We start from the raw sequence: 23,443 nt of genomic DNA, 5'->3' as shown, positions 1-23,443 counted from the left end.
TTATTTGGGTAACACTTTACAATAAGGTTCATTAGTTAACGTTAGTTAACTACCTTAGTTAACATGAACTAAGAATAATCAATACTTCTACAGCATTTATTAATCTTAGTTAATATTAATTTCAACATTTACTAATACATTATTAAAATCAAAGGTTGTATTTGTTAACATAAGTTAATGCACTGTGAACTAACTTGAACAAACAATGAACAGCTGTATTTTTATTAACCAACGTTAACAATGATACAGTAACAAATGTATTGATCATTGTTAGTTCATGTTAATATACATTAACTAATGAACCTTATTGTACAGTGTTCGTATTCGTGATTTTAGTTTTATTTAGTTTATTTAGTATTATGTTGTGATTTTTCCCGGGAAAGTAAAATATGTAGCTCGCGGTAACAAACTTTCCACCAATCAGATCGCAGAAACTCACTCTGAGACTGACACTAACGTGGACGTTCTTAAACTTTCCACCAATCAGAGCGCAGAAACGCATTCCCTGTAAAGCCAACAGCCAATCGGAACGCAGTGTCGCTCTCATGTATAGACAGTAACATGGAAGACCAGCCTGGATTGAGATTTACAAACACAGCCTGCAGAGAATATCAAACCAGCCCCTAACCTGTGTTTCCGAGCGCGTTTCATGTGTTTTGTTTGGAAGAAAGGCGTCTTTCTGAAGTGATGAGAATGTTGGGCATGTACGTGCCGGACAGATTCGTGCTGAAGTCCTCTAAAGTTCAGGACGGGATGGGGCTTTACACTGCCAGGGCAGTCAAGAAGGTTCGTGCATAAAACAAACTCTCAGCATGAAAGATAAAGTATGGGTTCTGTAGTAACTTCTGGAGAAATACTTCTTTTATTACTATTTTCACTTTGCGCATAGTGTATAAAGTATAAACGCCTTGTTGTAGTTGCATTCCTCTGAGTGTGTGTGTGCTTACGTGGGCTGCCACGTCCCTTACAAACAATCACCATGGTAACCATAGTTTCCGCCAAAAATTCACCATGCCAGCCTCCGTTTCCGCCATAAAGTCACTACAGTTATTGTTGTTATTACAGTACAACTGCGGTTTATGTGATATTAGCCCCCGCTGTCACTAAAAGTAAATGAAACAAATGCCAGAACGAGTTTTTTTTACACTGTTTGAAAAATATGATATGACTTTTCAGCAAAAAAAAAAAAAATATATATATTTACTGTGGTAATTGTTTGTGGGGCTCTACATCTGCAGCAGGACTTTTACCCTCTTCAGTTTACAAGATAAAGTGTGTGAACATCACATAACCTGCAACAACATGTCCTATTCACCCCGACAAAAGTATCTATCTATCTATCTATCTATCTATCTATCTATCTATCTATCTATCTATCTATCTATCTATCTATCTATCTATCTAATTCACACACTTAATATTAACATTTATTATAGTTTACATTTAGCCTATATTAACTGAACTTTTTTTGACCCACTTAAGTAGGACTTTAGTACATATTTATGTAATTTCATAAATACTTCTCTTGTCTTTGAAATATGGTTAAAGTGTACTGCTGAATGTGTACTTCAGTGCACTGACATGTATTTATGACAAACTAAAATATACTTTAATGTCATTTATATTTAAACTTGTATGTGGTTTAATTTAAATGTTTTAAATTGTAACTTCATCACAAATGTGTACTTACAAATATTACACATATAACTTTAATGTAATATCAAACAACACCCTACAGGTATAATTAGCCTATAATCAATAACTTTACATGTGTTAGTCAACATATCACAATAAGTGTACTTCTTTAAAGCACAACGAGAGATTTCAGACCATTTTTGTGTAATAGGCTATAGCCTGTTCTGAGACGTGCCTGAGGACTCTTAGACCCTGTTTACACCTGATATTAAAGGGTGCTTTCACACCTGAGTGTTTTCTCCCTTTGGTTCGGTTCGTTTAGGCATGTGTGAACACGGCAGTCACGCTCGGATCCGCACCACTCTGAGTTCGCTTCAGGTGTGAAAGCAATCCGACCCAACAGACCAATGAACCAGATGGTATTATAAATGTACTATATAGAAAGCAGTAGTGTCCGATTCTGTGAGTGCCATTAGTTACCACAGTTGAAAACCAAAAGAGCGTCTTCATCTTAAAATGTTGTGTAATTGCGCTTCCCTGTGCGAGAATGCTGTCCCGTTGAAGACTTGATTCCTGCTCTAGCTGCATTAAAACATTCTTCTAGTGTTTGCGTGTGTCCTTACAAATAAAGCCATGACGCAGAGGAAACTGATCAATAAGAGGAAAGTTACTCGCATGTGACTTGCGTGATCACATTTTGGTGCGCTTTGAAAGGTTGCCTTGTGAAAGCGAGCCGAACCAAGAAGAAAATGCAACATTGCAACAAATCAATTCCCTGTTTCGGAACAAAACAAACAATCTATTGATGTGAAACGCCCGTTTTGGTCGATCGGATCGGATCACAAGGTGATTTTACAGGACTGTAAAAAGGGTCTGATATGTTTTAAACTTGTCCACTTTCCACCACTTCCAGAGGTAGTCGAACACGCATTCAACCGGATTGCTTTCGTAGTGTGAACGCTCATGTGGTCGAATGTGTTCAAACAGCCACAAAAGACCGTCTACTCTCTACTCTCGTGTTCATGTGTAAATTGCACAAGCTTATTTTGTCCATTAGATGGAAAGATCTGAAAAAATCTCATCCATTTACCCGTCCATAGACCCTCCGCTTGAAGAAATCAGGACAGAAGTGCTTGAAAGTGGACAAAAGAGACGATTAAAACACCAGGTGTAAACATGAATGTGTCTCTCGTCCACTTGTGATCCGATCGACCAAAACTCACCTTAATACCAGGTGTAATCAGGGCCTGTGAGACTTGTCTTCTCTCTAAGGGTTCACAGTTTGGTTCAGTTAATAAAAACTCGGCTGCGATTGCTCTGTTAGTGCGGTTCATTTGAATAAGTGTGAATGCTGCCATCTGAACCCTGGTGCCACCAAACAAGAGGACCGAGACGCTGAAAAGATGAGTCTCAGTCCACTTCCAAACAAACTCTGGTGCGGTTTGGTCCACAACACTGACCAAAGACATGTGAACGAACCAAAAACAGGACATGATGTCACAAGATGCGACCCTAAAATGCTCCAGCATACCTGTCCGTGATGTTTCCCATCACAGTTCAGTACAGGATCAGAACCACATCTCCTCACTGCAGATCTTCATGTGTGTGACGGAGGGATTCCTGACGCTGTTTTATCTCATTTAACCGTTTTATAAGCTCTTCACGAGTTCTCAGCTGGTCAAAATACCATCATATGAAGCTACACACATACAACGAGCACATTTAGCCCAGAACACAGCATTGTGTTCGATGTTCGGTAAGTTCCGTCACAAAATATACATTATAGAAGCAGACCAATCAGGTTGTGAACATATCCATATGCCTTAAGTTTCGGTGATAAAAATGCCAATGTGAACATTAAGCAGATCAGGAGGACTAAACGAACCAAGCGAACCGAACTACAAGTGTGAAAACACCCTAAATGTGTGAAGCAGGGGCGTCATGCAAGCCAAAATTCTGGGGGGGCACAATCTGAGACGTTGCAATTGTTTTCTGACGGGTGATATGGATCATGTTAGGAGGGGTCAGGGGGTTTCTCCCCCTGAATTTTTTTTAATTCTGGCTGCTAAACATACCATTTCAATGCAGTTTGGGAGGGACAGAAATACCTTAACGGAGCTAGCAGCAACCCTCCTATATCTATTTTGTAAGTTTATGTAAAAGACAGGTTGATGAAAGAACTGTAAGCTCAAATTCAAACCTTTTGAAGTCTACTTCATTAAAGCATGTTTACACACACACTTACTTACTGTACACTTAGGCCTACAACACATGATTTTAAAAACAGTAGCCTACCATTGCAGTTTTTATGTTATGATAATTGGTATGTGACCTAAGAACGATCTTACATTAAAGGTACATAAAGGTGCTGAGGTCTGACTTTGTGGTGCTCTGAAATTAAGTTATTTTAATATTAATATGTGATGAAGGACTTTGAAAGAAGTTTGACAGATTTCAGTGCTGAATAAGGTTAACACTACCCCGTTTATTTGAAAATGGTTAATATTTGACAGAAATGTAAAAAAGTAATCAAAACCGATCAGATAACGTTACTATGGCTTTGTATGGCAGTAACGTTAGCCAACTAGTTTACGGTTAGACTAGGCTAGCTATCGATAACGTTACACTGACACAACTTAAGTTAATGCTCTGAATTCGCAGCTAATATCAAATCCATAACTTTTTGATCAAGTTAAAATTTCCAGGTCAACCACAAATAATCCCACTACCTTTTAATATCATCCGATAACTAATTCAATGCCGATTTGTTGCTTTGCCCACTTACCACTTCAAGACCATCTGTAAAACATTGCCAGCTCAACGTGCGAGACGAGTGAGTTGCTTGAACATACACAGCAAAGATTCTAGAGCGCTACGCGCGTGTATTTGATATACACAGAAACCATATTAGGAAAATGGGGCGGGCTGATGCATTGCTGACCGATTTATTACACATCCAGAAGAATACATTTGAGTCGTTATAGGCTCTGGTATATTATGGAGCATAATAGGAAATAAAGTTGTGACAAAAAAATTATCAGGGAGGAAAAATCTGAGGGGGCACGTGCCCTTTGAATGGGCATGACGCCACTGGTGTGAAGTCTCTGAATAAGTCTCTGTGAGTTGAGAATCAACCTTGATCATGTTCAGATCCCACACAGACACTCCAGAAACTGTGGCATCAAAGCCCAATCCTACAACACACTCTCACACAAACTTCCTCTCTTTTTCCCCACAGGGTGAGAAATTCGGCCCGTTTGCAGGTGAAAAGCGGATGCTGAGTGACTTGGATGAAAGCATGGATCCACGACTGATGTGGGAGGTGGGTGACTAGACTCAACAATGATCCCATCGCTTTACCCACAATACATTTGCTATGTGTCGCCACAAAGCTTTTTGTTTTTGCGTCACTTGGGCGCACTTCAAAGGCAACCCATATCTGATAAAACGTCTTTACAATGCTAGATTCTAGTTTATTTCTTGGCTATTTTATGACTGGACAACATTTTTCTGAAGAGACTGTGAGTGTTAGCGCTTACAAAACTCACCGCGACTATGCTAGGCTGTTGGGAGTGGTTGTTCAGAGGGAGATATTCAATTGCTGAGGTGTCTTTACTGGTTTTAAATGTGTTGATGTATGGTTTTCTAGGTTGTAGCTAGTGCTCTGTCTCTGTGATTTCCTTGCCCTTGTGAAATTGTAATGAATGCACACTTGTCATGCTTTAAGAAGAATTTTGATGTGTTAACTAACATACTGAAGCACATGTAAACTACTTGATTATAACTGTTGTGTGTTATTCAATATTACATTTAAAGAGAATATATTTGAAATGTTCTAAATTGCAACTTCATCATTATAAATGTGTAATCACAAATATATTTTAAAACATGACATGCATGTTTTTAATATTTATGACATTAAAGTATATTTTAGTTTACCATAAATGCTTGTCAGTACATTCAACAGTACACTTTAACCATATTTCAAAGACAACAGAAGAAATTAATGTTGTTTATATGTCTATGTGGTGTTTTTAATATGATTTAAGGACAAACCATGTGTAAATTCATAAGTCGACACCATTGCTGGGTATTTTCTCCTTAAAACTGCAGTGAACCAAAGACAATCTCAAAAACACGGTTTGAAATCGCTGGTGTTTCTGACGTCACAAACTACCTTGTAACCAATCAGATCAACGTGTGATCGTCAACGAGTGAATCTCTGAGCTGGGGCCTGTACCATGAAGGTAGCTGAACAAACTCGGGGTTACAGGATTAGTTTTGAGTTGACAAAACCAAACCGATGCAATCAGGCTTTATTGGTACCATGATGCAGCTCATCAACTTTCTCTGTCAACTCAGGCTTTGATCCTTAAGCTATGATTACTCCACGCGCGCGTGCACATAAAAGAGTGACGTCGACACTGAACAACCAATCGCGGGTAGAGCGTGAGGGATATATTTTCCCGCGGAGGAGCAAGAGATAATCATTCAGAATTACGATGAATTTAAATATGTATTTCAAGCTCGAAACAATACGGTCTCTGCTGCCAAAGCAAGAGAAGACTGTTGGAGAAAGATTGCTGATTGTTAATGTGTAAGTTAAACAAATACGTTCTATATTTATGTAAAATTATGTATGTGTAGCCTATATGTGTAATATAGCCTATAGCCTATTTTTATAATATATAAAAAATGATACATGCACATTTTTTATATATTATAAAAATAGGCTATAGGCTATATTACACATAGGCTACACATACATAATTTTACATAAATATAGAACGTATTTGTACTACTAAGAAAGCTAGGGAATCCTATCATAAGATTAACAGAATAATAATAAAGATTTAAAATAATTCTTAACATTGAAAACAAATTAATAAAATGTGTTCATGTGATGTCACCCTATCAATATATCTTACCGGCAATTTTATAAAAGCCCTCTTTTATGGACATGGCCGATAAATGTCCAAAAAAACAAAAAAAAAACGCAACGCAATATTTGCGGTACAGTAAATGCATGAATTCGACGTGTTAAATTCTTTATGTGCGGCTCAAGAAGTTCGCAAAGATAAGACATTCCTTCAGCGGAAAATCTGTATCTTTCATAAGTAACTATCAGGAAAGGCAATGGGATTTTGTCTGGCTAAAAACTCTTTCTCTACGAAGTGCTCGTCAAACAATTTGCGCTGAGATGTCACAGGATTTGGAAGAAAAGGTGAAGTCATTGCAACAGACACTGGGAATAAGTTACGTCACCTATATGTTTCTTTGCTCTCAGCTGATTGGTCAAACTTCAGTCTGAGATCTTGAATCCAGAACATAACCTGACCCGGAGCAGGTTAGCCATGCAGCGTAAGATACCATGGCGACGAACACCGAATAAAGCCAAGCTACTTTCATAGTACTTAAAACCCAGGGTTGGCGGAAACTAAACTGAAACATAGCTGGCTAGCCACCTAAACCGGCTTCATGGTATAGGCCCCTGTTGTGAGTGAGTGAGTGAGTGGAGGCGTGGCTAATTTGCATATTTATAGAACCTTGTATACTAAATGAGGCAAGGGTGTCGAGTTACATTCAAGATATTTTAAGGCATGAAGATTTTTTTTTTTCTACGGAAAAAATGCTTAGGCTAAATATGTCATTTTGGTGATCAAAGATGAGTTTTAAGGGATACAATTATTGACCACAGGGGGACCTTTAAGTTCTACTTAAAGGGATGGTTCGGATAAAATCAACCTAGGGTCCTTTGCACCATGACCTCAAGCCAAACACCCCCCCAGAAGCCTTTTTTCCCTTTGGTCGAACATTATTAAAGTTAGAGATATCAGCCGAATGGCTTAGTGCAGGCGCTAATGGATCCTATGATGTATCTCGTAAACTACCGCACTAATAATGCCCAGAATGGTACCAAACTTCTACAGTAGTACAAATAGGTTCTGTACTCATAAAACAAGGCATTGGAAAGTTTGTAAGTACATCAGGAGTTTATTTAAATAACACTTGCCTGATGGCTAATACTACCGCTAACCCGGACGTCGAGGTCACTTCAGTGATTTGGGAAAAGTACGTAAAAGTCCTGGCAGAAAGTGATGCATAAGGATGTAGTGTAACGACGCCCAGTTCCAGGAATGCACTAATATTTTGTTGGTAGTACCAGTTTGCAATTATTAGTTAACACTAAGTTGTTAACACTTCGGAAAAAATAATAATTCATTGTTACACTACATCCTTATGCATCGCTTTCTGCCAGGACTTTTACGTGCTTTTCTCAACTCAGTGAAGTGACCTCGACGTCCAGTTTAGCGGTAGCATGAGCCGTCAGGCAAGTGTTATTTAAAGCTACACTGTGTGATATTTTCCCCCATCTAGCGGTGAAATTGTATATGACTACCCAGTGAATATTAGTTTCTGTTCCTTTCAATTTCGAGGGCGTTTTAACTCCTACGGTGGCCGTATTATTCCAAGATTAACATGGCTTCCAGTTCGACTTCGTCCAATTGCGCCTTTAAAACTATCACCTGTGATCCGTCGCAGCACAGATTTATGCTACAAGGTAAACAATACTTTTTCACCATTGACGTGAGGAAAAGTAACGCAAGTTATACTAGAGGTCATTCTAGCGTTATGCAGTGGCGGATTTAGCAAATCGGGGGCCCAAGGCGAAGGTAGGTAGGCTATGGGCCCCTCCCCATCCAATCTTTAAAAGAGAACGAAAAAAATATGTACCGACTGAATGGTGGATAGGCAGGTAAAGCTAATCTACGGGGAAGTAAAAGTTAGAGAGGAGAAAAAAAACGTTTCCTTTAAACCCTGCATACACTTCTTTACTCCTAAACAGAAACATGTTACAATGTTTACATGGTACAATTTCTGGTGAGCTATGTTTTTTTTGTTTTGTTTTTTTGCTTGACAAATATTTATTGTTTGAATTTCGTAATAGAATTGACAGAATCTGAGAGCTGAGATTTTTTTAAATATCATGATTCATAAGTAAACTTCTCAGTTTTGTCTGTCGATCTCCGTGTCCTCTTTGCTTCACGATTTTTCTGTGCATTGGACGTTGTTGTTCCTGATCTGTAAGTTATCCCCAACAGTAGCCGTAAAAAAAGTGTGTCATCTTTGGCAGCGTTCCCAAATACTTATCAGAGTCTTTTCACTTTTTTTCTTTTATTTGAGCCGCTTGGGTAACTTCGAAACTTAAAATTTTCGCGTTTAGACTCGTCTTGCTCTGTTTGTGTATTTCCCAGTCCTCCTGTTACTGCGTGTTGTTTATCTTTCGCGCTGCGCACCTTTACAGACTTTTTGCTTTCCTCCCGCTTCCTCCTTTTTTCAGCACCGCTTGGGTAGCTAGCTTCGCTTCATTTTTACTCTGTCTACTACTCTGTACACTCTGTCTGTCACTCTGTACACTCTGTCTGTCAATCACTTATTTTTCTCTGTCAGTTTTTTGGCACAGCCTTACACTTTCGCAGATGCGCAGTAAGTGAGATAATGGAATAGTCCAATGTAGTGAGGCGGGGGGCCCCCTCCTGTCTGCAACACTAATGATTTTATACCATTTTTCGTAAATGGAGTTTTAGGAATATATAATTTTTTTTTTTTTTTTTTAAAGCATAAGTTAATAGGGCATTTTGGGGGCCCCTAGGTAGCTCGGGGCCCAAGGCAATTGCCGACCTTTGCCTAATGGTAAAGTCCGCCCCTGGCGTTATGCACAACCATGCTATGGTTAGACAAGCAACTATAAAACTTCAAATTTACACAAATAGGCTGAATTACCTGTCGAGAAGAAAGCAGGCAACTTCGGCGTCCGTTTTAAAATCTTTGCTCCTCATAAGCTCTTTCCATCTGGGAAAAGTTACTCCAGTATTGACTTTGGTCTTGCTGATTTGCCTGTCGCGTTGACCTTTGAATTCTCTCTTTCGCTTCCTTGGCGACTCTGCTACATGTCCTCGAAAATAGGCGTGATCCTCCATCAGCAATCTTTCAAATCTGCCGGCAGTCGCGAGTAATCTCCCCCTCGCATTCGTCTCTGTGTCACTGAGTGTAAAGCGCGAAAGGCGAAGCTTGAATTTACAGGTATGTCCCTCTTTGGCTAATGTAGTTTCAAGATGGAGGGGCAACATGGCGACCAGCATTCGAACCCCTCACCCGTATGTACTTTCAATGGCAGATTATAAACTTACGAGAATACTTTATTACTTGAAAGAAGTAAATATACATTAATGAGCACATATATTTTTGAAAGAACTAAGTGTTTTTTTCTAAGAATCAACTAAAAGAATTACACAGTGTAGCTTTAAATAAACTAATGATGTACTTACAAACTTTCCAATGCCTCGTTTTATGAGTACAGAACCTATTTGTACTACTGTAGAAGTTTGGTACCATTCTGGGCATTATTAGTGCGGTAGTTTACGAGATACATCATAGCACTGCACTAAGCCATTCGGCTGATATCTCTAAATAAGCTCTAACTTTAATAATGTTCAACCAACGGAAAAAAGGCTCGAGGTCATGGTGCAAAGGACCCTAGGTTGATTTAACTCTGAACCATCCCTTTAAGTGGGTCAAAAAACACTCAAAACACTCTCATTCTCTCATTTGTTTTAAGTGAATGGGACTTTTTCACCCACTTTTATTGTTCACCAAACAAAAACCTCCTCTCATCAACATGTCACATGATTTGAGGTATTGACACAAACCGTGCGAGATGCGTTACACACCAAAGTTTAATACTTTGGTTAGAGATTTATTCAAATCACTAAGTGGCGTTTGTCTTTGCAAACAGAGATCGTTGAGGTCTGACTGAATTTTAACCATCTTGGAGAAGTTGTTGCCCCTGTTGTTCAGACAGACGCATCATTGCTCGTCTCCAGGCAACGATTCATTGGACGAGACATGCCAGCATGAACTCAACTCACACTGACTCTCCCAGGCCAGACGGAGCTACGGGAGCGAGACGCGTCTCCCAGTGCACGCCGTATCTAATATCCCATCAAATATCTGCTCTTGAAAGATTTGAGTTTATTTTCAGCTGCATTAAAGTTTTAATTATAGTGGAGATCAGGTCGTGTTCAGCCACATTAGAGCTGTGATTTACTGATCTGCCTGCCCTGATGACACTTTTCTGCCTAAAGTATAGTGAGCCTAACTCTTAAATTACACACTTGTGCATATAATTATTATGATATATCATGTTAGTGTGCAATCTTTCACTGTGCCGCTCTTTAATGCTGCTCGTGTGTTATGATGCAGGCAATTTCAGGGAATTTACCTTTCAAGATCAGTCAGAATAAGTCACTATTAGCCGGCGTTTACCTAAGACTAAGACCGAGAAATGGCTCAAAATAATAATTTGTATCCATAAACAGTGAAATACAGGTATTCGTCAGATTTGGGCAAAGAGCATGTCTGTGGGAAGTGAGCAATGTTCCAGATATACTGTATTATATTCCGTCAGTGTTGGAAGCCTTTGCAGCGTCTCCTCAAAATCACTTACCCAACAGTTTTTTTGTGGGCGGACCAAAGCAGCCAGTGGGCGGGCGTTATGCAAATGTATCGCATGGTGAAGTAGCTACGTCACAGAAATAATAAAAGAACCTCAATCAAGGCGTTTTAGGCATTTTTTGTCTGTTGGAGGGATTGAAATCTCTTTGGCATGGCCTAAAAAATGATCTAATATTGTGAGTTAACCTGTGTGTAACCTTTGAATCTGTGTGCGTCTGCAGGTTCGAGGGAATAAAGGTGACGTGCTGTATATCCTGGACGCCAGTAGCCCTCGTCATGCTAACTGGCTTCGCTTCGTTCATCAAGCCCCTTCACAGGAGCAGAAGAACCTGGCCGCCATTCAGGTATGACAAGATGCCACAGGCTGATAACCACAGACTCTCTCTCAAAGACACACTGTTGCTGTGTACTTTATTTGAGTTTGGAAAACTCTACACAGACTCCACATCTATAGGTGCAGTCACATATACCATTGTTCGGTGAATTTTGCGAGGAAAATGTAATCACTTCAATAGGAATCTACACTGGGTATTTCGTTTGAGTGCAAAAGATTTCCCCCACGAAGAATTTGTGATTATGATTTTCACGTGAGGACGAGAGATTTCCTCATGCATTGTGAATGTTGTGTGAGGAAAGTTTTCTTTCTAGGGAACTCCACGTTGCATCCAATGACGACGCTATGGCGTACCGTGGAAGCTGTAAGCAGCGTTAGCTTCTGTCTTATTTGGTGTTCGTTTGTCCTGTAATGGGCCTTTCACACAGGACGCGGTATGCGCGGCGCTATGACGTAGGCAGAGTTTTAAAAACTTTTAGCCGGAGCTCTATTACGTCTGTTGTTAACGTCTTACACTCTCTCTCTCTCTCTCTCTCTCTCGATAGATAGATAGATAGATAGATAGATAAGGGATGCACCGATACCTATATTGAGCTCATGTACTCGTCCTCGGTACGTCAGGAAATTCCGACACACACAGTACTAGCCGTTCATCCATTTTGATTTCCGTGCTTGTTTGGATCCCCCGATTCTATTGGCCGCGCTGGTAATCGTCACAGAGCGCAGCGGCAAAAGTTGAACTATTTTGAACTTTGACTGCGGCGTGCGCGTGAGCACGCCAATGATGTGCATACCACGTCCTGTGTGAAAGGCCCATAAGGCTATATTGATCTGTTTTAGCTTTATAAAATGGTAAATAAGCCATTCAGATCTGTGTGAGCTGCCTGGGAGCAGAGCGAGGACTGTTATCTCTAGAGGGGGCGCTGACTATGCTCACTGTGATCGGCTTCTGCTCTTTGATGAGAGCGGTCAGGCTCACGCATCATTGGGGTCGCAGATAGAGCTCGCAAAGAGGCTTGAACAGGATGGGCCCGTCCCTTTCTTAGCTCTCACCTGCGGGCTCCAGTGCCTTCACTCGGGATCCGGAAGCCCGCTCTGTAGGGTTGGGTATCGAGAACCGATTCTAAAACAAATTTCCAAAAAACGGGCATTCGATGAGACGCACGCATTTCGATTCCGCTTATCGATTCCTGACTTTGGGACCGTTCACATATGTTCACGTTCACGTTTTTTTTTTGTGCGTGCAAATTTATTATTTCATATGTAGGCGCCGGTTTTTCCAGGCGCTCTTATGCCGCGGCGAGATGAAAACATCTCAACTTTTCAGAATACCGCAGGTCATTCATTCCACAAAATGGAAAGCTCGGCCGAACAGCTGATCATAGTACAGCAAAGCGGGTTTTTATTTGACGTTGTTCCAGAGAGGCGTGTTTTAGTGAAGCGCTGTGGAGCTTCTGGCCCGACAGTGGAAACGCAGCAGATTTTGGGCCCGGTGCTACAGGCCCGAGGCTTTTAGCCCGGCACGGCCCGTTGGAAACGCGGCTACTCAAGTGTCGAGGTCCTGGAATAAACCATTCTCGGCTCATAACTCCAGCCTCACAATTTCTAACTATTCTTTGGCCGTGGGGATGAGGGAGCACGGGGATGGAACGATGCCCAGGGTTGAAGAGGCGCTGGCTAGCTATCTCTCCCCTTGCTGACCAAACCATGAAGAACAACGTTATCTTTGGTGGGCAAAGCTTAAATGGCAGTGGGTCTTGAGTTCTTCAGGCACACCAGGCTGACCTGCTGAGGGACCTGGATGAAGGTGAGCGGGTTGGGCCTGACCAGTTAAAGAACTGCGTCGGGCCCCCGACCTGTCTCTTCGGGCCACCAAGGATTTGGTTGAACCTCTCTGGCGTTAAAGGGTTAGTTCACCCAAAAATGAAAATTCTGTCAGTAATTACTCACCCTCATGTTGTTCCAACCCCGTAAGACCTTCGTTCATCTTCGGAACACAAATTAAGATATTTTTGATTAAATCTGAGAGCTATCTCACTCCTCCATAGGCTTCTAAGGGACTGAAACTTGCTGGCCCAGAAAAGTTATTAAAGAGATCGTTAATATAGTCCAAGTGACTACAGTGGCTCAATCTTAAGTTTATAAAGCGACGAAAATACTTTTTGTGCGCAAAAAAACACAAAAATAACGACTTTATTCCACTATTCATTTCCTTCTCTCTGGGCCTCGAGTTAGTTCACGTAGTGTTTTAGCGCAGCGCGTCTGTGTTGTACGCCACACACATGACACACATGACCAGCGAGGGCCAATAGTGAGCCTACGTGGTGACGTGCAACACAGACGCGCTGCGCTAAAACACTACGTGAACTAACTCGAGGTTAGTTTTTATACATGCCATGGGATTAATCAATGCATGCTGATGAATGATGTATAATAATAATAATTAATCTGCATACCCTAGTTTTGCACTGATGTAACAAGACTGGCAGTGACACAATAAGACCTCATGTTAGCATCTTTTTACTCTTAAAAAAAAAAATATTAAAAAACATGTATGTTATTTAATGTTTGATTATAATTTTACTGTCTTCAAATAGTGATGGGATTTGATAAGATTTTATCAATAATAATGCCACTGACGATTCTGATTATCGATCCAATTCTTTAACGATTCTCTTATCGATTCTTGATAGCACTGTGTGGAAAAATGTTTAAAATGCTTTTAAAAAAAAGTGGTTTTATTTATTTTAAAGTTTAAGCTTGAGTTAGCAAACTGTACTTTTTATATAATGTATGTAATAAATAGAACCTTATTGTAAAGTGTTACTGATTAGTTATACACCGATTCAGACGTCTCCTGAGTTCACTGTTGGAAAGATCAGTTGTTTTAACGATTCATTAAAATGAATCGGTTCAAAGGAGTCATTATTAGTTCGCGAATTTGACGTGTCGTGTGCGTTGTGTGATTATCCCAGCAGTTAGGACAGTTAGCAGTTACTTTAACCGGCCGCAATGACTTCTGGGACACCAGGCGAGTACTAGCTCAAGTCTGCATTCGATGCATCCTCGGTATCAAGAACACATCCGGGTTCTTTCATGCGTCCTCTGTACTTGCGTTCTTGAAAATTGGGTCTGAACTTCGACAGTTAATGATGACGTAAAACGAGAACACAAGGACGCAAGATCGCTGAAGAACGCATATTGAGTGTGTGCTTCAAGATTATGACGCAAGTGCTAAGATTCCGATTGGCCAAGAGAAAAAGTGCTAAGATTCCGATTGGCCAAGAGAAAAAGTGCTAAGATTCCGATTGGCCCAGAGAAATGTAAATTATAAGAATTATCCAATTATGTTTCGCAATTCTAGCCTGCATGGCAGTTTACTGTGAGAAACAATACCACCCCCCCAAAAAAAAAACTCTCCGGTTCTACGCGATTCACGTAAATGACCCAATTGACCAAGAAAACGGCGATTGTCGCCGAAAAGCGACAAGTTTGCAGGTATGTTTTATAAAACGGTTGCCACACAATACAAATATTAAAGCCGAAAAATCGATGCAACTTTCATGAAGTAAAATCACTAAAAGCATTCCTTCCGCTGGAAAAAATAGTCCCTGACCGTAAACAGCAACAGAATACATACATTATTTCGCCAATAGATGGCGGCAAAGACTGTCTTATGAATGAGCCAGTCGGTAGAGAAGACATTTTTATATTGAAAAGACTCAAACTTGTTTTCATGGAGAAGGAAGACGCAACTGACAGATGACACGGGAAAACCCCTTAACGGTTAAAAGGACAAGATATCGCAGCGGACATTCAAACGGAATATTTTATTATGAATATTGGACTGACCTGAAGGAAAATGCAATGTCTACTGTGAATGCAGGTAACGTTACACTCGCTTTCTCGATCTCTCACAATACTCCACTATAGCTTCAATGGACAATATCAATGAGATCGCACATGTGTTTAAGTTGCTAAGAGTGGTTGCTAGGGGTGTTGTAGTGATACATAGAACCATTGGGTGAAGCGGTCATAGCCGTGTTTTATCGTGAATAAAGCACAGAGCTTGACCAATCAGAATCAAGGATTGAAACTAACCGTTTTATAAAAGCAATAAGGTACTCGAGGCAAGTGCTGTATTGTGAATAAGTAACGGCTGAAGGGCGTTGTTAGGCAATACGCGAAGCGGAGTTCAAAAACTGTTCAAAAACTTTTCCGCTTCGCGTCGTGCCTAACAACGCCCTTCAGCCGTTACTTATTCACGATACAGCACAGCCTCTCGTACCTTATTGCTTACATAGCCGTCACCATGGTACACCATGCCATCACCATGGTAACCCGGGACGGAACCACAATCGCCGTCCCCGCGCAACAGGGCCACACCGGGCGGCACGTCACCATGGTTACAGATGGCAAAGAGATGCATTTTTCCTCCCTTTCCAAGTATCAACAAGGACGTATTTGCGTTCAGCTTGTTCGCCTGCTCAATTTCACTGCTGCGCAGTGTGTACCTCAGTCGCTCTCGCGCTACAGTGGTATCGTGACAAGAACATCGCCGGATCGGTTGATCTGGGTAACGTTATGTATTATTGCTTGTGTCTTTATAACCTAAGTTACTAATTTGACTTTGTTGTCGATTGATTAGATGATCGATTTTGATTGATTTTACACTATGGCAGGATGTTTAAGCTGCATTAACATGAACTTACTTGTATTTGCTAGCTATTTAATAATAAGATAGCTAAGTTAGCTACTAGCCACCCTTCAGGGATGCGAACAGCGCGCTTTTCGGCGCCTCCCGCTTTTTTCACGTCAGTTTGGGTGACAAATTCATCTGGAGCCTATTTCATAGCTTAATGTGAGGGACAGAAGTCTATTTACATCATTAAAGTTTACGAAAACTCGTTTTCCCTCCTCTGCGGCTGTCAATCATTCTCCATTCAGTATTCAAACAGCGCGCGCGCCTCTTCCGGTTACAGCAGCATACATGCACGGTAAAACTCTCTCCAATATGATATTCACATTATAATGCTTGATCTGTAGAGAAAAGGCTGTGGATTTGCATAAAATGACTTTATTTTGTTGGAGTTTGTTGCTGTTTTTAAACGACTCGCTACCGTGTGGCTGTTAGATCACACATCACAAGGACTAGGAATCGGCATCAAACGCACAATAACTGGAATTTAAAACTGCGAAGAAACAAATGATCAATAAACTGTTGGACAGATAGACACTAGGATTTGTGCACTCGACATTTCTTCGCTTTGTGCCGTGAACTTTTAAATGCGCACTTGAGCAGCGCTGCACACTGTGACTCCATGTTGCTTTGAGCACATCATTCTGCACCCGCGATGCGCATACGCGCTTTGTGCGCTCTGTTTTGAAGCGTTTCATATTTTCATGGTTTTGCGCACTGAAAGATTATTAAAACCCTATATTTTTGTATACCTAGCCTGTACAATACATTTAAAATAAGCACAATTTAATTGTATGTTATTTCTGTGTAGTGTAGTGTAGGCTATTGAGAATGAGGAGATGTCGTCACGACACAGCGCTCCGCCCTCAGAGACCGCGTCATCCTTCCCTTTCCGCCATTTTGGGAGGATACCAAGCGGGAAGGAAGTCGACCGGAAGTTGAAGCCGGCCGCGTGCCACCATCTTGTAGCAGAACTTCACCTGCTGTTAGCATCCCATTGACTCCCATTCATTTTGGCGTCACTTTGACAGCGAATAACTTTACATCTGAGGCGTTTGAAGACTCCATTTGTCCATTATTTATTTCTAAAGAAACACGACAATGTATAAAATGCTCCATTACCTTGTAGCTTACGTTATGGCCCCGTAAAAACAGTTTTTGTAAAAGTAGGCTAACGATTGCATCATAACCACGCGACTCTCTGTCGCACAGTAGAGAGATTACCGTATGGACAGGAGGAGAAGCTCGCGGGCAATCGGGGAGACGTGGAGGCAAAATGACAAAATAATTAATCAGAATACCTAGCAAAAGTTTCTCCTGCTCCTAGCTCGTGGATACCTCCTACTCACGATCTCCGTCTCTGCAAGATTCGGAAGGGAATGATTCAGATTTCTCATGCCACAGCCACTAGAAGAAAGACGGGTTGCTCACGTCACATCTACGTCGTCAAGCTCAGTTTGAGTCTGCGCGTCAGGAACGGAAGTCCTAAAAAATCGCTGAAAATGGGCTTCACTTGCCTCAATTGAGTTCCAATGAGATGACTCTGTCCATTTCTTATACTGTCTATGGAGGATACCCGCCAGCACCGTTCATTGTTTGTATTGGTAGTAGAGGAGGTTGTCGCACTATTTTAGAATGCCTGGAAAACACTGCTGTGTAAAAAACTGCTCCAGTGTCTCACACGATTGTCGTGGAAACCGTAGGAACCATGTGTTACAGTTTTTTCATATTTTAAAATTTAAAAGTAAAAAAAAAAAAATCATTTTTGTTTGGCATTGGTAGTAAGTTTCTTCCTGTAAGGACCCTTTTCTTTTGCCGCATTCTTCTCCATTTCTTCTTAATTTTCTTTAGCCAATCACATGCCTGATTGATTAAAAAAAATTAGATTGAATAATTTTGTCTCTATATTTTTGTTATAATTTGTCATTTCTCTCACTTCTGACATTTTAGAATTATTTATTCCACTATGATTGCCTTTTCAGTGAGGAACACATTACCTTTACATTTACATGTATGCATTTGGCAGACGCTTTTATCCAAAGTGACTTACATTGCATTTCAAGGTCCACATTTACATTCTTATCAGTTCTTGCGATCAGTTCTTACATTCTTATCATCTTATCACAAACGATGCACTGCAGCCTTAAAATTGTATAACTTAACATAACTGCTTGCCTTTTGCAACAGCCTTCTCATAAGGAGCGCACCAATGATTCCTGAAAATGCTGTCTACGTAGGGCACTCATTAGGTTTTGGACCAGAGCCACAGAAGTGTGACAGCAGCTTTGCATAATGCTTTGAAACAGATGCAGACAGCAGAGGGAATGAGATGGAGTGAGTTGTTTGTTATGTCTAGTGGTGGTGATGTGCGTTCACAGTGCCAGAGATCTGAAAACACCAAAGAGTGCGGAGATAAGAGAAGTGCAACGAGCCTTAGATGTATAACACACACAACACACACGCGCGCAATGTGGGCGTACACATGTAGGCATAAACATTTGAGGTGACATGAGTTGGATACGGCAGTTGAGTGTCTATCAATAGTTTGGTGACCTGGCAATCTCCCATGACCTAATCACAGTCGGTGTTAAAGGATTAGTTCACCCCAAAATGAAAATTTCCTAATAATTTACTCACCCCAATGCCATCCAAGATATCCATGTCTTTTTTTTCCTCAGTGGGAGAGAAATTATGTTTTTTGAGGAAAACATTTCTGGATTTTTCTTCTAACAATGGACTTCATTGGTTACCATCGTTTTTAAGTCCAAATCAATGCAGTTTCAAAAGTCTTTGAAGTGTTTAAACGGGCTGTACGCGATCACAGCTGAAGAAGAGGTTGTTATCTAGCGAAACGAATTTTCAAAAAATAAATATATAATTTATAGACTTTTTACCTTCAATAGTTCGGATTGAGCAAACGGACAGGGAACTAAGTCATCACGTTGAAAGGTCACGCCGGCGCCGGCAGAAGAACCGCCCCACTGTTTACAATGCGACCGCACGTAGGAGGATAGTTCAAATAGTATTGTTTGCTATTATATATATATATATATATAGTAATAGTATTCAGTGAATATGAATAGTATATGAATAACATTCTGATGAATATGAATAGTAGTTCAAATAGGATTGCCGGCGCCGGCGTGACCTTTCAACGTGATGAGGTAGTTCCCTGTCCATTTGCTCAATCCGAACTATTGAAGATAAAAAGTTTATAAATTAGCCTATACATTTTTTTTTTTTAAATGACCTATCGTTTCGCTAGATAACCTCTTCTTCAGCTGTGAACGCGTTGAAACTGCATTGATTTGGACTTAAAAACGATGGTACCAATGAAGTCCATTGTTAGAAGAAAAATCCAGAAAAGTTTTCCTCAAAAAACATCATTTCTCTCCCACTGAGGAAAGAAAGACATGGATATCTTGGATGGCATTGGGGTGAGTAAATTATTAGGAAATTTTCATTTTGGGGTGAACTAATCCTTTAATGCGCCTTTAGCACCTCATAATTCAGTTGCAATTATGGGAATAATTCTGTGATGGAGCAATGATTTCACAACTCATCTCAACACGTGAAGAACGCTTAAACATATAGGGAACACTATAAAACTTATCTCTACACAGATAGTATGGAAATGTGCGGTGTGATTCTGCATGTTAGACGTGTTCCTAGGGTTGCATGATAATGGTTACACTGATAATTACGGTTATTTTGCTCAAAAATTATAATCCTGAATAACAAACATGATTGCTGCCATTTTAGAAATTTTTTCATTAATTATTATGACGTCATCATCAAAGCGAGTTGTTTTGGCCGCTTGGAAAGTTAAAAGCTGTTTTTCGACTAACAAAGGAAGTTTCGAGTCCTGAAACTTACAGGATATTTTTATAGTACAATGTCATCTTTTGCATTTTACAGCGTGTGAATCTCCAGATGTCACTGGTGATTGTCGTTTGAACCTTTCTGGATCCGCCATCAAATTGATACGTTTAATTATACCAAGTGCTGTGAGAAAAGGCTATAAATCTCCACCTCCAACATCCTCACACTCATAGCTGACTAGCTGAGACTCTTCTTTATGTGGACAGATGTGACGTAATGACACAAAGACATGCTCAAATTTCCTGTGGAAATCCACCAGTACCACTGGAGTTAAAAACATTATTACAAGCTTACCACTTTGATTCGAGCTACGGCATGCAGAGAGTTTTGAACACTGGCTGGTTATGTACTTGCTCAATTTATTTTGGATAAGTTTTAACCCCAAAAAGTTACGGACTGCAGCTTTAACTAAATTATTAATCATTTTCATAAAATTTTACATCAACATTTTTTCATTATAATTATAATTATTATTAGTATTATTTTTTGCATAGATGGATGAAGAATCATTTGCGAAAGCATCACAGTGCTTGTGAATAATTTGTTGCCAGTTGTGGTCTCTGGTGAGTTTGAGACGTTGACGATCTGATGGCCATTACAACCAAATCAAGAGAACTGAGTCTGCGTTTCATCACACATGACACAACTCTCAGCATCTCCCTGTGGATAAATCTCCGGCTCCGGTTTGAACATAATGTACAGCAACTGTGCTTATTTCTGCATGACCTTTTAGGAAATGAAGGTCTGATAAAGCCATTAAACAGAGGTTGAAGTGTTTGCCCTTTGACCTTAATCAGGATGCTCTGTTGATCTTACGCTTCCCCTCGTGTGAATGTGTGATTGCTCCTCCCAGCGGTTCTCTGTTATGTTGTCTGTTCAGTGTCAGACGACACCTGGATCTTTGCTTTTCGACGTCTAATTCAGTTTATTCCCCTTGTAATAAGACACATTTGATATATTTAAACAATTTATGCTAGTAGTGCTTTTATATATTGAAATTGAACCAGACAAAACTTTGCTGACTGCTTTAACTCAAGTTAATAAAGTGTAGGCGTTCACTCGCACGGGTTTCCTATGGTCATGGAAAACCTGGGAAAATAAGGTGATTTCAGAAGCCTGGAAATTAATACAACAATGTTAAAAGTTGTGGAAAAGTCATAATTTCTGAGCACACAGGGACCAGAGAGACGAATCATTTGGCGTTTATAACTTATGACTGGAGACATTTAATGGGGTCAGTTAAATCTAACTTCAAGGATTGACGCCGACAAATGGAAAGTCTTTCTTTTCAGTGTTTCAGTCAAAAAATAAAATAATCATATCCAGAAATGATCAACAATTTAAATTTAACGATTCTGATATAGAAATTTGCCTAATACCAAGAGCTGATTTTTATGTTTGTTAGGTCACTCCTACGGTTTGGTGGATTTTGGACTGAGCAGGTTTGTTGGAAACATTTTTAAAACTAAATAATTTTTTTGTCTAGTCAAAAAAAGAAGAAAAAAAAAACACATACTAGTCAAGCTCAGGCTAGTATAACCTAAAAATCCTGACCAAATATTTCAAATTTCACATTCTATGGCATTTGTCCACCCTGTTACATGACATTTTTACAATGCAACGTGTAACAGGGTCGACGTTTTAAGATGATAAAGGCCATTATACCATGGTCTGGGTGAATACTCGATTCTGATTGGCTGCAGGGTGTCCATTAAAAAGTGATAGAGGACACCTAGTAAAGGAGTTCTGGAGAAACTGACTGTTTACCGTTCGAAATTAATAAATAAATGCGCTGGCTACATCAGCTGTGAGTAACCATAGCAACAGGCAGTAAACTGAAGGGTTCTACGAGCTGAGCGGACTATAAATATCTCCGGTTGCTAAATAAACCGTCAGGCGTAACCAGGGACACCAAGTTATTGTTTGTAAAAACTTTAGATTTCAATTGTAAAACTAATTAAAATATAAACTAATGTTTTAAAAATGTGTTATTTGGCAAGTGACCATGGTATAAGTGGGTTAATGCCCTTCGAGGTGTCCATTGTCAGGTATTAATGGACTTCGGTGGAGGCAACCGTCCGACGCACACGCCTCGCCGTCATCCATCATCGGGCATTAACCCTTACATAATAAACTAGCTAGAAAGGAACAACATGCTAGCAGAAGATTAACGGGAAGAATTTAAGTAGATATTTAAAATCTGTTTTATAAAATAAACAAACAATTTCATGTCCGGACTCAACAGGGATCTGGACATGTTATGTTTTACACTATATTAGATAAGTCACCTAAAAATGAGGAGAAGAGATTTATGAGGGGAAAAGTGTATGACTAATACTTTGTCCTTTGAGTTGCTTTCCCTCTAAGGAAATGATGTCACTTCTTGCAAGTCATTTGATTTAGGGAATATGTTTAAGATTTTAAAGGGCAATTGGGTGGACTGGAGTTTGAGGGACATAAACTAATTTAATGATTTTCAAAATAAATAGTATTTTATGTCAAAGAGAATAAGTTACTTCAAAGTGAAGTTGAGAAAACATGATTGGGGACGTGGGAGTTTGTCAAGTGCTTAAATTCTTAGGTACTAAGCGTTATGAATTTATGTTAATTGGGGTACATCTATGCATGAAGAACCATTTGGCATGAAAGTTTATTAAAATATTATGTAAAAAATTGTTTCATGGGGACATAAAATGCTGATTTGCTGCTCAAGAAACATTTCTGATTATTATCAATGTTGAAAACATTGTTGTGCTGATTCATATCTTTGTGGAAACCGTGATACATTTTTATCAGGTTTCTTTGATGAATTTGATGAGTTATTTTTAAAAAATATTTATAGAAATATCATATTCTTGCTGAATGAAGTAGCTAACACTTTCTTTTAACAGGATGGAGAAAACATCTTCTACCTGGCTGTTGATGACATTGCGACAGATACGGAGCTTCTGATTGGTTACCTGGACAGTGACATGGAGGAGGAAGAGGAGGACCTGGAGGAAGACCAGGACATCAAAGAGGAAGAGGAGAACAGTAAAGAGAGCCAACACCTCAGCACAGAAACCGGTGTGTGTTCAGTGTGTCTGAAATGGATTTTAATATCGTTTTTAATAAAGGATTTAGTATAATAGTAATTTGATATAAGTTATTCTATGTTTACTTTTGGTTTTTCAGCCAAGTATGATAAAGATAAAGTAGACTTTATTGGGTTAATCATCGTTCAGATATAATAAAGATATACTTTTTTTGCTTTAATTTTTCTACTCTAGACTTTCTCAAATCAGACATTGAAACATTATTTGTAAGAAAAAAGGATTATTTATTATACAGTATGACGATGTGACAAAGATGGGTTCAAACTGAAAAAGGGCTTAATC

At 39.8% G+C, this 23,443-nt stretch overlaps 1 protein-coding gene across 2 annotated transcripts in view; it reads left to right on the top strand.

Annotated features, from left to right (window-relative positions):
• The first annotated feature begins 544 nt into the window (after positions 1-544).
• Positions 545-23,443, top strand: part of prdm5 (PR domain containing 5) — a 97,546-nt gene continuing 74,647 nt past the window's right edge. For both annotated transcript variants that reach the window (XM_082145130.1, XM_082145129.1), the window contains exons 1-4: positions 545-786; positions 4,874-4,957; positions 11,373-11,495; positions 22,958-23,132. In XM_082145130.1, the coding sequence (XP_082001256.1) occupies positions 688-786; positions 4,874-4,957; positions 11,373-11,495; positions 22,958-23,132 (481 nt within the window). In that variant the 5' untranslated portion in view covers positions 545-687. The remainder of the gene's footprint in view (positions 787-4,873; positions 4,958-11,372; positions 11,496-22,957; positions 23,133-23,443) is intronic.

Source organism: Leuciscus leuciscus, assembly GCF_965113295.1.
Source record: "Leuciscus leuciscus genome assembly, chromosome: 18".
NCBI classification, from domain to species: Eukaryota; Metazoa; Chordata; class Actinopteri; order Cypriniformes; family Leuciscidae; genus Leuciscus; species Leuciscus leuciscus.
Note: the sequence above shows the minus strand (reverse complement) of the source record. Positions and strands in the feature narration are given on the sequence as shown.